General features: G+C 42.9%; 1 protein-coding gene across 9 annotated transcripts in view; it reads left to right on the top strand.

The window, feature by feature from the left end:
- The window catches only part of slc4a2b (solute carrier family 4 member 2b), a 46,275-nt gene that overhangs the window by 29,056 nt on the left and 3,235 nt on the right, over positions 1-13,984 (top strand). For 5 of the 9 annotated variants that reach the window (XM_061921719.1, XM_061921721.1, XM_061921718.1 and 2 more), the window contains 18 exons: positions 368-471; positions 1,001-1,212; positions 2,620-2,756; positions 3,660-3,752; positions 4,095-4,275; positions 4,485-4,620; positions 5,278-5,467; positions 5,537-5,645; positions 5,729-5,913; positions 6,020-6,227; positions 6,930-7,136; positions 7,205-7,353; positions 8,753-8,947; positions 9,488-9,727; positions 9,801-9,890; positions 12,122-12,288; positions 12,617-12,870; positions 12,941-13,110. In XM_061921719.1, coding sequence (XP_061777703.1) covers positions 368-471; positions 1,001-1,212; positions 2,620-2,756; positions 3,660-3,752; positions 4,095-4,275; positions 4,485-4,620; positions 5,278-5,467; positions 5,537-5,645; positions 5,729-5,913; positions 6,020-6,227; positions 6,930-7,136; positions 7,205-7,353; positions 8,753-8,947; positions 9,488-9,727; positions 9,801-9,890; positions 12,122-12,288; positions 12,617-12,870; positions 12,941-13,110 — 3,027 coding nt within the window. Of the gene's footprint in view, positions 1-367; positions 472-1,000; positions 1,213-1,347; positions 2,476-2,619; positions 2,757-3,659; positions 3,753-4,094; positions 4,276-4,484; positions 4,621-5,277; positions 5,468-5,536; positions 5,646-5,728; positions 5,914-6,019; positions 6,228-6,929; positions 7,137-7,204; positions 7,354-8,752; positions 8,948-9,487; positions 9,728-9,800; positions 9,891-12,121; positions 12,289-12,616; positions 12,871-12,940; positions 13,111-13,984 lie in introns of those variants that run through there. The other 4 variants (XM_061921722.1, XM_061921724.1, XM_061921723.1 and 1 more) reach the window with 4 other exon arrangements.

The following is a 13,984-nucleotide window of genomic DNA, read 5'->3' as shown; positions in this document are numbered from 1 at the left end:
TGTTTACCGTTCTTATTTTTATAAGTGCTAAAAATAAAGCCTGCCATTTTAAATCCAGTGTATCGATACCTTTCTTATGGAAGACAAATTTGCCGAGCACAGGTTTGTATTCTTTAAATTTAGGAATATAAATCGATTTATCGATTTAGCGATCAATCAATCTTATAGTATATAGGGTAATGTCTAATCATTTAATTTATTTTGACATTATGCAGAGAGTAAATAAAAAACAAGCTGCAGGTTTAAAAATGGCTCATTGGCTGACTTTTGAAGACCTCCTGTCTAGATGAATGGCTAGATACTTATATGTACCTAAATGTGATGTTTTGTTATGGTCCAGTTCATAATAAGTGATATTTCGCCACAGTTTTTCGTATCCGATGACGACCATATGGGCAGCCCTGTCCGGGAAATACAACTCGTTCCGCTGTCAGGGGTGGGAGCGGATCATGGTGATGCCACATCCACTGAGTAAGTACTCACCCCCTCCAAACCATCCTATTTTTGAGCCGGGCGAGGCACACGCGTTGCCATGTCTTCGGCATTTAGTGGGCCTGCTGGGTCTACTGACTTGATGGACCCTGGTAATCCCATATATCAACTGTCGCTATAGACGACGCAGCACACCTCAGCAGAGCCAAGGCTCCACCTATGACATTTATGCTCTCACGTCTCTGTATTGTACTGAGTCTGTGCTGGGATAACGTATAAAGCACACGCTGCGCTCGCTGGACCTATTTTTCATGAAACTTCTTGATAGGAGTTGACACGATCGCTTTGACTTATCACTGGAAAATTTTCTTTTAAAGGACGGTGAGTTCATTAAGTTGGTATCAGACATGGCTCTCCCAATCTGTTCATATTTTGTTTTTGATGATACTGAGAAACTTCTGTTATGAAAGGTATTGCAACTAGCATTAAAACAGGTACAGGATCTTATGTGTTCCAATTGTACATTTTAAATGACACAAAGCCATTTTCTCATTCTACCCCCGTCTAGCACGCCAGAGTTGTCCGACACCACTGTCCACTGTCCTCCGTCGGACCACGCGCCGCTATCCAGGTTGTTGTCCACTGGCCGCAACTACGACCTGCAGGAGCGACGGCGCACGGGCAACATGACGGGCACCGAGCAGGCCAAGTACCAGCGCATCCCCACGGACGAGAGCGAGGCTCAGACGCTCGCCTCTGCTGACCTGGATGGAATTAAGAGTGAGACATTTGGATCTATGTTGATAATTTGAGATGCATTTTGTAACATTTTTTCTCTTTAGTTTGCGAGTCTGACTATAAATATTTATTAAAAAAATAAATTAAAATCCTCACTGCTCTGTATTAAATAAAAATAAATGTAAGGCATGTCGATGAATGTTCTCATTCATTAAGGTCAATGTAAGCTCAAGGCGTTCAATCAATCGCAACTGGACTGTTAGGTTTGTCTTGGAAGATGTTTTGCCTCTCATTCGAGTAGGCTTCATCAGTTTGTGCTCATAGACTTAGATTGGTCAGATATAGTCTAGAGTAGAACCAGATAGTCCAGTTGCGATTGATTGAATGCCCTGATATTACATGTAAAGCCAACCTCGAAGGAGTAGTAAACATGAACAAGTCCGGTCTTTAGCCAGCAGTGGGCGCCCTGACACCCCTGCTCAGCATGCGGTCAGTTCTAAGAGGCGCGCCTGGGGCTAGGTAGGTGATGTACTGCACGTACAAAAGGCAACCCCTCAGCAGGGGGCAGCAGCTTATTAGAGGATGTGGCATGCAATCCCCCCCTTAGTTATTAAATTAGCCCTTCCTGCTGTCAGCTGAGGCCTCTGTATGGAAGCCCAAACCAGCACGGTGGTAATTGTCCAACCTGGACACAGGGTTCACAGCTCTAATTAATTAGTGGAACAAAGTTGGAAAAAAGAGACTACGACTGGAGGTTTGGCTGTGCGGTCATTATGGGGCTTAGTGACAAAAGAGTCCAGCCTCCCAGCAGGTTCATCCCATCTCACTCCGGTGTCATCTTTTATCTGCTGCGCCACCGCAAATCATCCTGGGAAAGCGTCTCTGTGCCTGGCTGCTGGTCAACAATAGGAATTATTAGATCTCCTGTCTTCCCCTTTTGTTCCACCTCAGGAACTTAACACCACAGCGCACTGATCTACTCTGATGGCTTCAAAACCTTATGGACAGGGGTGGGGTCAGGCAGCGGTCAAGAAATTCCGACTTTTTTGCGATTGGTCAGATACACGCGCGTGTCGTACACACCTGTTTGTGCCGCCCAACCCAGAGTCTGCCCCCTTTCTTTCAAGAGCCGACGCGCCTGCCGGGTTACATCCAAAAGACATATCATGGCGCAGCGTCACTTTGGACCTCCTCATTACAATGACAACCCATGAGCAGGACAACAGACGGATCTAGATTAGTCAATGCAGGACAGAATACGAAGCATCACAGTTTGTTACGTAGGACGCAGCGGTCAGGAAACAGGTAAGACCAGCAGAGATTTTTTGACATGTTACAAAGTTCAGCTTGTAAAAAGTCAGTGGCTAAAGCATCCCATCGGGTTGCTTGTATATCACAGAATGGATGTACAAATTCACTCAAAAATCATTGTCTTTTCTTAACCACCAGGTCATCGTTTCGAAGATGTCCCCGGCGTACGCAGGCACCTGGTTAGAAAGAGCACAAAGGGCCAAATGGTGCACATCGGCAAGGGCCACAAAGAGTCCACCACACGCAGCCGCAAGCAGGACCGCACCCCGCACGAGGTGAGACACCTGTCATTCCGACAAATACAATATATATCTCAATGCATTTTAAGTTATTTATTTTCAGACAAAGAAATCAATTAAAGGCTCAGGAAGTTTTTGATGTTTTTGGTAAATTGTTCATTAAAAAGGTTAAGAAATACACCTGTAAAATATTTTACTTTGTGTGTACTGAATCAATAAAATATAAAATGTTGACTTTTTGAATTTAACTATTTCAAATACATACATATATATGTATATATATATATATATATATATATATATATATATATATATATATACATACACACACACAGTATATATGCAGATTAGCTACCTTAGTTATATCTTCACAATCTAAGACTCAATACATGCAATAATTGAAATTGACATTTCTGCCCTTACACACATCCTATTAGCTTTAAATTTGCATTAATGAGGTTTACGTTGCAGTGGTGTACCACGTCATACTGAAAGTTTTTAAATGTTATCATAAATCAGGGGTGTCCAAAGTGTTTTTGATATCCATGGAATATTGTATAAATAAAAATTCAACATAAGGAGAGAAAGACATTACAATTGAATCTTAAGTATGCCATGGCACTAAAAGTAATCATTATTTAAATATGTTTTAGTAGCTCAGCATATCTTGACCTACTTGACTACTACTAATTTGTGATTGTTGTTGATGCACCTGCCTATTATCATCATCTCTAAAGGGGCAGTTGGATGTTTGGTGGGTAAGTGATTAAATATGGATAAACGTGGAAACTTCGGTAACCATACACTGTTGTTGAGCTATGTTTTATTAACACACACATCGTCATACTCGGGTGCCCGACAGGTAGACACAGGCGTGCATAAGTTTGAGGGCATAGTGTAAGTCTTTCAGTCCTCTACTGCCCTGTCTCACTCCTTCAGCCATTGCCCGTGATTCTGTATCGCTCCGCATCGCGGCCCGAAGGCGTCCTGCTAGACATGGGCACCAGCCAGGTGGCCGTAAGTTACAAGAAGGTGAGGTGGGGTCGAAGTTTGACTCCTTGTTAGCGTGATTTTATAGGCATGCGACACAGATGCTCACAACAGTGTCGTTGGACTAAAGTCTTTTAACAATTTTTTTTTTTTTGTATGTGTGTTTCTCAGCACGATGTGTGAAGTGCTTTAAAGAACTCACCTACTTCCTTAATAAGCATGGAACCTGTAATAACATTAATATCGACATGCAAAAGCACCGAACAACAAGTGAGCAGCTCCCACTATGAATATTTGGTGCATACTTCATTAATGAGCATGTTAGGTATTTTCCAGCTTGCTTTGTGGTTATTTGTGAACTGACTTGTAGGATTCTCTGTTCAGGTGTTTGTGGAGCTGAACGAGCTAACCATGGACAAGAACCAGGAGATGCAGTGGAAGGAGACGGCCAGGTGGATCAAGTTTGAGGAGGATGTGGAAGAGGAGACGGACCGCTGGGGGAAGCCGCATGTGGCCTCGCTGTCTTTCCGCAGTCTGCTGGAGCTCCGTAAGACCATCTCACACGGTAAGAGGGCCAACCCAGTTTTAGTTTTTTTTACATTAAACTGCTCTTTGTATTAAGCACTGTTTTTGTACACAACGGTAATAAACATATTGAAACTGAGCTTTGTTCTTATCATCATGGAAAAAAACTCTTCTACAGGGGTGTAGATGACTGACATGTGTTAACATAGGTGTGTTTACATAGGTGTGTTTACATATGTGTGTATGCAGGTGCAGTGCTGTTGGACCTGGACCAGAAGACCCTGCCTGGCATAGCCCACCAAGTGGTGGAGAAGATGATCATTTCTGACCAGATCAAAGCCGAGGACCGGGCCAACGTCTTGAGGGCCTTGCTGCTCAAGCACAGGTGACCGCAAATCACATCAGGGACCCTGCTGGGGTCATTTCCTCCCCAGCCCAAATTCCTCAAAGATTAATTTATTTTGCTCCAAGAGAGAAACAAGTGAGTGAACAGATGTGTAAGATGAGGTGAGGTGCATAATGGGAAAACAGCAGAGTCTAGGTCAGCAGTGTCAAAAGTGGGACAAGGGGGTCATTTGGGAAAAACAGCCTGTGAAATTTTTCTAAAAATGAAATTAAACAACAAAAAATAAAGAGTAACATCATGTAACAAGATGCTGCTTGACTAAAAAAACAAAAGTCACACTCTAATATTAGGTTTAGCTTTAATTACGGACGCTTTGGCTGTGGCTTCTTTTGCACACGCTTCTGCAATGTCCCAACATTTACTTTTGTGCAGAGTTGTATTGGTTTTTTGGGGCGCTTTTATTGCATTGATAGGATGACAGGGAAAAGTCGTCTCTAGCTCATTCCAAAGATTCTACATAGGATTTAGGTCTGGACTCTGAGTGGTCAGTCCATGTGTGGAAATCATCTTTGAGCAAGCAGCTGATAAGCTGTCTTTTCCTTCGCTGCTACTTGCTCCTTGCTGCTACTAGATGGCGTCATGCCTAGTCGCTACCTCTCTGCTTACCCTCTCTCTCCCTCTGCCTGCCTGCCCTAGCCACCCAAGCGACGACAAGGAGCACAGCACCCCCTTCCCTAGGAATATATCAGCCGCCAGCCTGGGCAGCCTCATGACCCACCACCACAGCGCCAACCACGCCCATCAGACTGAGCCGTCTGTCACCAATCCCCTGATGGGCAGCGGCGACATGGACATGTGGGTGGACGTGGAGAAGAACGACTTGCAAGTATGTCGGGATGGAGAAATTGTTGAGAACATGTTATTTAGAAAGTCTTCTTGTGTTGTCGCACCCCAGCAGAAGGAACCAGGCTTTGTATCGGGCATGCACAAGTCCAAGTCCAAACATGAACTCAAACTCCTTGAGAAGATTCCAGAAAATGCAGAAGCCACTGTTGTCCTTGTGGGTGAGTCTTGGCAACGCAATAAACGCTGTTGAAACATCTCCCAACATCACGTGTTGACCAGCTCTCTTCTTGTTGCATCCCAGGTAGTGTGGACTTCCTAGAGCAGCCCACCATGGCGTTTGTGCGACTGCAGGAGGCTGTTGAGCTGGAATCGGTTCTGGAGGTGCCTGTACCAGTCCGCTTCCTGTTTGTGCTGCTCGGGCCCTCTACCACCAGCATGGATTACCACCAAATTGGACGCTCCATCTCCACGCTCATGTCGGATAAGGTGTGGATGATGTTTGTCTCTATTCAGTACTTGAATTGTTTTCTCACAGGCACTACATTAGCGCATGAGTGGTACTCGAGAGAACTTCTTTATCTTGTTCATCCAGCAATTCCACGAGGCTGCCTACTTGGCAGACGACAGACAAGATCTCCTGAACGCCATCAACACCTTCCTGGATTGCAGCATTGTGCTGCCACCATCGGAAATGGGCGGCGACGAGCTCCTTCGTTCTGTGGCTCGTTTCCAGCGAGAGATGATGCGCAAGAGGGAGGAGGGAAAGCTGTCCGAAGAACCAAAAAGCCTGGAAGAAAAAGGTTGGCTTCTCAGTAGTTGGACACCGTGTGTATGACGGACACCGTGTGTGTGTGTGTGTGTGTGTGTGTGTGTGTGTGTGTGTGTGTGTGTGTGTGTGTGTGTGTGTGTGTGTGTGTGACGGACACTGTATGTGTGAAGGTGTGTATGTGTGACGGACGTTGTGAGTGTCACGGACGTTGTGAGTGTCACGGACGTTGTGAGCGTCACGGACGTTGTGAGCGTCACGGACGTTGTGAGCGTCACGGACGCTGTGAGTGTCACGGACGCTGTGAGCGTCACGGACGCTGTGAGCGTCACGGATGCGGTGAGTGTCACGGACGCTGTGAGTGTCACGGACGCTGTGAGTGTCACGGACGCGGTGAGTGTCGCGGACGCTGTGAGTGTGACAGACACTGTGCGTGTGACTGACACGGTGACTTACGTGAACTATTAACTTACTGTTTGTGACTGGCACTGTTCAGCTGACACTGTCTGCTACAGACAGGAACTATGTGACTGACACTTTGCGACTGACAATGTGTGCCGCTAAAACAAACTATGTGGCTGACATTATGTGCGACTGACACTGTGTGCAACTAACACAAAATATGTGACTGATACGAACTATGTAACTGACCAACACAAACTCTGCGACTGACAGTGTGTGTACTGACACGTTGTGTGACTGACTCTGTTTAACCTTGTTTCCTTCTGTTACCCAGAAGCCCTCATTGCACCTTCAAAGAAATCAGACGACCCCTTAAAGCGCAGCAGGCGCCCCTTTGGTGGCCTGGTGCGAGACGTGCGGCGCCGCTACCCAAAATACATCAGTGACTTCAAGGACGCCCTTAACAGCCAGTGCATGGCCGCCGTCATCTTCATCTACTTTGCCGCCCTTTCGCCAGCCATTACTTTTGGAGGCCTCCTGGGTGAGCGCCGACAAAAAGGACAAAACATCTGGCATATAACTGAGACGTTAAAGTGTTTTTGCTCTCAGGTGAGAAGACGGACGGTCTTATTGGTGTGTCGGAACTCATTGTGTCGACAGCAGTGCAAGGCGTTGTCTTCAACCTGCTAGGAGCGCAGCCTCTTTTGGTTGTTGGCTTCTCTGGACCTCTTTTGGTGTTTGAAGAAGCTTTTTACACTGTGAGTAACACGCTTTGTAAACGAGGCGCTTGAAAGCATCACAATGAAGGATGTCCTCTATTGCTACATAGTATAATTGCAGTAGGTTCACGTTATCCTAATCATTAATATGGCTGATATAAAGCAACTGTCTCATTTAAATCCCATATTTCAATTCACTTCCTGATCAGCAGTAACATGTTCCAAGTTACCTGAAGCTGTTGTCAGTAGAGGTGGGCGATTAGTACAAATCTTAATAACCATCTTCTTTCTTAGACAGTTTTCAAGATATGATGATTTTGTGACATTTTTTTTGTCTTTTAACTTGTTGATTATGATTATAATCTGGATGAAACACTACTAATAAAACAAATATATTTTAATCAAAAAACATATTTGAAGAATTTATCAAATAAAGTAGTATTCCCTTTTATTATTCAAATTATTTTACTTTTTACGCCAAAGCCCTCATTTTTCCATGAGTTTACAAACTCGATTGATTCTATGATGAAGCTCGCAACTCAAAAACACTTTTCTTCAAATCAACAGCACAATTTTAACATGTAACGCCTTTTGAAAATAAACGTAACTTTTAGATAAGACATATTGTATGTTTTGTATGACATATTGTATAAAAAACAATAGAATGTTCTACTACCAACTACAGTAATGTAATATTAATGTACAGCATATCTATCAATCAATCAATGTTTATTTATATAGCCATAAATCACAAGTGTCTCAAAGGGGTGCACAAGCCACAACGACATCATATACTTTGGAGAGTGGACTGCAACGGTATCTCCTTCCAGCTGCCTCTCTGTCCACACCCATCAGCAGCGTTTCCATATTTCCCAGGATAAATGTCCGCCATTTGGATTTTATTTTAATATTCTCTGCTGGCATTAGACTATTTCTGCTTCCATATAATGTTTTGGCAAGTTTGAGTTTGATGAGTCAAATGATTTATTTCTTGAATTCAATGAGTATCATCCACTTCTTCTCAGCAATGTCCTTCAAACTGACTTCCTTCCTTCCAAGAGTTGGGAAACACAAAATAATTTTGATTACAAGCTACAAGCTAATGCTGGCGACTCGAGTAAGACCAGATGTTTTGATCTGGTCTTACGGTGTTCACTGTGGCATTAGATATGCCAACAAAAGGCGGAAATGCTAGTAACTTAAAGCATAACGATTAGACGAGACAATTCTTATCTCAAAACACACTTAATTTGGGGCACTCTTAAATTGAGGTAACACCATAAAATAATACATAAATACATCCCAAACGTGAATGAAAATATAGCAGAGATATAGTAGTATTGATCCGATACATATTTTACCTTGGTATCAACCTTCCCACCTGCTGGGCAGGGCACTCTGTTTTCAGTTTAGTCTAACGGTGCTGGTGTTTCCCCAGTTCTGCAAAGCCAACAACATGGAGTACCTGACAGGCCGCGTCTGGATTGGCTTCTGGCTCGTGGTCATCGTGCTCGTCACGGTGGCCTTCGAGGGCAGCTTCCTGGTGCGCTTTGTCTCTCGCTTTACGCAGGAGATCTTCTCCTTCCTCATCTCTCTCATCTTCATCTGCGAGACCTTCATGAAGCTTGGCAAGGTAAAAAAACATCCTCTCTGATATTAAACGCAGCTGACTTAATCTCAGCACCTGCTTCAGAACTTAGTAAAAGCTTTGCTGACTGATTGGATTTGAGAGTTTATTGGATTGTAGGTTTATTAATCCTGGCTTATTTTTGTGTTCATTTTTACAGCAGTGATTGGAGTTAATAGCAATAAGAATATGCTGACACAAAACTAATGTGAGCCTTAAATGGTCTTTGACAGTGTTTCTCAAACTGGTTTAACTAATGACCAAAATTCAAATACAGCAGCGCAGTATGCCTAAGTATTCATTAAAACAAGCCCGAGTTTTTATTTAACAAATTGTTTAATGTTATGGCCACTCTTAACATTATACCCAGTTTGAACAGCAACACTGTGTTTGAATATAGGAAAATAAAATACTGATCACCTAATTGATTATTTGGAGTACCACTCGATAGAGCCCACGTACCACTAATGGTACACATACCACAGATTGAGATTCATTGGTTGTCTATCATTTTTATTGATATGCAGCCTCTTTGTTGTCGGGCAGATTTTCAAGCAGCATCCACTGAGGCGCTGCCCCCTCGCACCTTTGAACGCCACCGCCGCTCCCAACACCACCTTTGAAAACGTCACAGCGCTGCCAATCCACGGCACAGACATGGCACGGGCCGCTGGTCCAACCGGCGAGCCCAACACGGCGCTGTTCTCGTTGGTGCTTATGGCGGGAACCTTTTTCATTGCCTTCTACCTGCGCAAGTTCAAGAACAGCGCCTTTTTCCCCGGCCGGGTAGGAAGAGAATTGTGTCTCCCACAAAAGTCTGAAATGGATTTGTCGTAATTACTGTTTTGTGTTTTTGAAGCTTCGCAGGATTATTGGAGATTTCGGGGTGCCAATTGCCATCCTCATCATGGTCTTAGTGGACTACAGCGTGGATGACACTTACACACAAGTAAGCATCAATGCCTTCAAACTTTTTCCTCTGAGGGCCACACACTGAAAAATTAAAGAATGCATGGGACGTTTTGGTATATTTTGTTTTAAAACCCAACACAATACACTGTATTTTCCGCACTATAAGGCGCACAAGATTATAAGGTGCACCTTCAATGAATGGCCTATTTTAAAACTTTTTTCATATATAAAGAATACCGCATTATAAGGTGCATAGAATAGATGCTACAGTAGAGGCTGGGGTTACGTTATGCATCCTTTAGATGGAGCTGCGCTAAAGGGAATATCAACAAAACAGTCAGGTCAGTCAAACTTTATTAATAGATTACAAATTAGCGTTCTGACAACTCCATTCACTCCCAAAATTAATAAACAGCTGTTTTATTATTTTCCCCGATTCAATAAACATGTAAAAAACAGTCTGATACTGTTACGGTAGATCAAACGTTAGTGCAATCACAATATAGTAACATTAAAAATAGTGCAAAGCAATAATATATCAATAACTCAACGTTGCTCAAACGATAATGCCACACAACACATCACACAAAATAAACATGTAAAGCTCAGTTTATTAAGTTATTCCTCATCCACGAATCCCTCAAATTCTTCTTCTTCAGTGTTCGAAACAAACAGTTGGGCGAATACGGCATCCAACATGCCCGGCTCCGTCTCGTCAAAGTCGTCATTAAACAAGTCAGTGTCGCTGCTGTTAATGTTAAATTCTCTCGTTGCTGCTCTATTCCCGTGTTCTACTGTGTGACTGATCGCCCTTGAGCTTAAACTCTGCGTCATAAGCGTGTCTCTTATTAGGAGCCATTTTGGGGTCTTTACATAAACACACAGAAACAGCATGCCTCCCGCAGTCATATATCTCAGCATGCACCGCGCGCTTCTTCTTCTACGAGGGAAAATGAACTCGGCGGCTGCTTACCGTAGAAGAAGAAGCGGATTTCTTCTACGGGGGAAAATGAAGGCGGCGGCTGCTTTCCGTAGAAGAAGCGCGCTTCTTCTTCTACGGGGGAAAATTAAGTCGGCGGCTGCTTATTGTAGAAGAAGTAGCGCACTTCTTCTACGGGGGAAAATGAAGTTGGTGGCTGCTTACCGTAGTTGCGAGACCTGTTGTGGCTCAATAATGGTCCATATACAAGGCGCACCGGATTATAAGGCACACTGTCAGCTTTTGAGAAGATTGGAGGTTTTTAGGTGCGCCTTATAGTGCGGAAAATACGGTATGCATTTTTTAAAGAAAAGATATTGCTTGATTGTCAACTTTGTGTCATTAGTAGAGGTGCATGATAAATATTGTTCAGATAATTATCATGCTGATATGAGGAAGTATGACTTCACATGATAAAATTAATAGCATTAAAAAAAACATGAGATTGACATGAGAAAAATGAGGCGAGATTACCCGTACTGTGCTGTAGGTCAGTGGTCCCCAACCTTTTTGTACCCGCGGACCGGTCAACGCTTAATAATTTGTCCCGCGGCCCGGGGGGGTGTCCTTTTTTTTTCTTTTATTTTTTTTTCTTCTTCTTTGTCATGAAAAAGGGACGTTTTTGTCATGAAAAAGGGAGTTTTTTGTGGTTGGTGCACTATTTGTAAGTGTATATTGTGTTTTTTATGTTGATGTAATAAATAAAAAAAATATATATATTTTTTATTTATTTTATTTTATTCTTTTTTTAAATAAAAAATTCTTCTGCGGCCCGGAACCAATCCGGTGGTTGGGGACCACTGCTGTAGGTGACTTAGGCTGAGCAAATCAAGTTCTCCTTTTCTCGTGTTTTAAACTTCCCCTGATCTTGTTGAAAATAAAGACGGTTTTTCGGAGGAATACATTTCGTTTGTTATTTTCACCAAATGTTCTGCAAAAATGTATTCGCGCTTCAACACTTTAAACCTTATCAACCACCTGAAACGACAGCATCCCTACGACGGTGTTTTAAAAAGCCTACAAAGTTTAGCATACCGCTAAAGAAGCTTCCCCAAAGCCAGTCGCAAAGAAAGGTGTGCATTAACTACGGTTAATGTGCATCTAAAAGAATGATAGATATAAAAAAGTTCATCAGTATGGTGAGAAGCAGGAAGGTATCAGTATCGGCTTGAAAAAAACACATTGTGCATCTCTAGTTTTTAGTGTCAACAATTTGTTCTCTTTAATGTACACATCTTTGCCCTTTTTAAAGGATACAATAATGTACATCTATTGTACCCTTTGTCCAGAAACTGAACGTTCCCAGAGGTTTATCTGTGACCAAACCTGACAAGCGAGGATGGTTCATCAGTCCGCTAGGCATCGAGCGCGAGTTCCCTGTCTGGATGATGTTTGCCTGCTGCTTACCCGCCCTGCTGGTCTTCATCCTCATCTTCATGGAGACTCAGATCACTACGTGAGGCCCTCTTCATTTATGTCATTCTTTTGCTTGAATAAGGATTTGGAGTGCATTAGAAAGTGGAAAGGATGACATCGCTCTCTTTGAGCACATTGTCATTTATTTAGAAGTATATTGCGCAACACAATGAACCAATGTTGAAATAGCTTAAGGAAATATTTGGCAATATTTTAAAGAGCAGGCTAAAGCTACCCACTAATGATGTTCGAAATGATGCTTGTGCCTTTTTGTGGCGCTAAAAAAAAATATCAGGAGATCATAATATTTTGTTTTAACCAAAGAGTGTGTTAACATTTTCCATCAAAATTGTGTGTTTCTCCTTTAGCCTGATTGTGAGCAAAAAAGAGCGCATGCTGGTCAAAGGCTCCGGTTTCCATCTGGACCTGCTCCTCATCGTGGTGGTGGGCGGCACCTCGGCCCTCTTTGGCCTACCGTGGATGGCGGCTGCCACGGTCCGTTCGGTGACCCACGTCAACGCTCTCACTGTCATGAGCAAGGCCGTCGCCCCGGGAGACAAGCCCCGGATCCAGGAGGTGAAGGAGCAGAGGGTGACGGGGCTGCTGGTGTCCATCCTGGTTGGTGGGTGTCGTCGCATTTCTCGCGTCGCCTTGTTCAAAGGAGGACGTCTCATTTGTCTTCTCCCCTCCAGGTTTGTCCATCGTTATTGGGGACCTCCTGCGGCAGATCCCACTGGCCGTGCTCTTTGGCATCTTCCTCTACATGGGGGTGATGTCACTCAACGGCATCCAGCTGACCGAGCGCATTATGCTGCTGCTCATGCCGCCAAAGTACCACCCCGACCACAGCTACGTCCGCAAGGTGACAAACACATCACCCTTACTTTTCAACATAAAATCATTTTTAAACAGGATCATTAAAGAAGGATTCATTTGTCAGTTAATTTGAGAAATGAGTAGAAACCAGAGATTGATCGATTATCAACGCCAATATTTATAATTTTGAAGTATGTCGGTATTGGCTTTTTTAAAATTGTTTGTTTATTTTTTACAACTACAACATTACTATATCAGCAGATACAACATATACATATTTCACACCGATATTTAGTATTCAAAAAATTGTGAAGTAGATAGTGATAACCACTGCTCAGGCACCAGCCTCTTTGCCCTATGTTAGAAATGTTTTTTTTAATTAGTTTAAGAATGAAATTATTCTTATTTTCAATAATTTTCCCTAAATATGTTTTGATATCTGGCATTAGAATTCTTTTGAGAATTCCTCTCCGGTCTGATTTCACTGCCCACTCGCGCGTCAGAGTTTCATGTTCTGTGGTTCCATCTAATAGCTACACAACAGAGATGAATGGACATGACAAAAACAGAAAAGATACCTCTGCCAAAAATCAAAACTTTTTGTAAATATTTTAACAAATCAGAAATGTATTTTATAAGTAAATAAGACCAGGCAGCAGCTCACACATTCTCATACTTTCTGTAACATCCAGGAAAAAAATTATGTAAGCCAGCTTGAAAAATGCCGCCAAAAAGAGCCCAGAATTGTTTTTATTTAAATGTTCGCAATATTTCAGGGTTCCTCACTAGGAAACCTGAGTAGATGGCGAGTTATTGGGATGAAGAGAAATCCCATATTTATACAACTTTTACCAGGAGACTTCCCATATTTTGAAATGCAAATGGTGATGGTCCTCTTAGACATATGTAATAAAGGGGTG

The sequence above is a fragment of the Nerophis ophidion genome, linkage group LG15, assembly GCF_033978795.1.
Source record: "Nerophis ophidion isolate RoL-2023_Sa linkage group LG15, RoL_Noph_v1.0, whole genome shotgun sequence".
Classification (NCBI taxonomy): Eukaryota; Metazoa; Chordata; class Actinopteri; order Syngnathiformes; family Syngnathidae; genus Nerophis; species Nerophis ophidion.
This window is presented reverse-complemented; position numbering and strand designations above follow the sequence as displayed.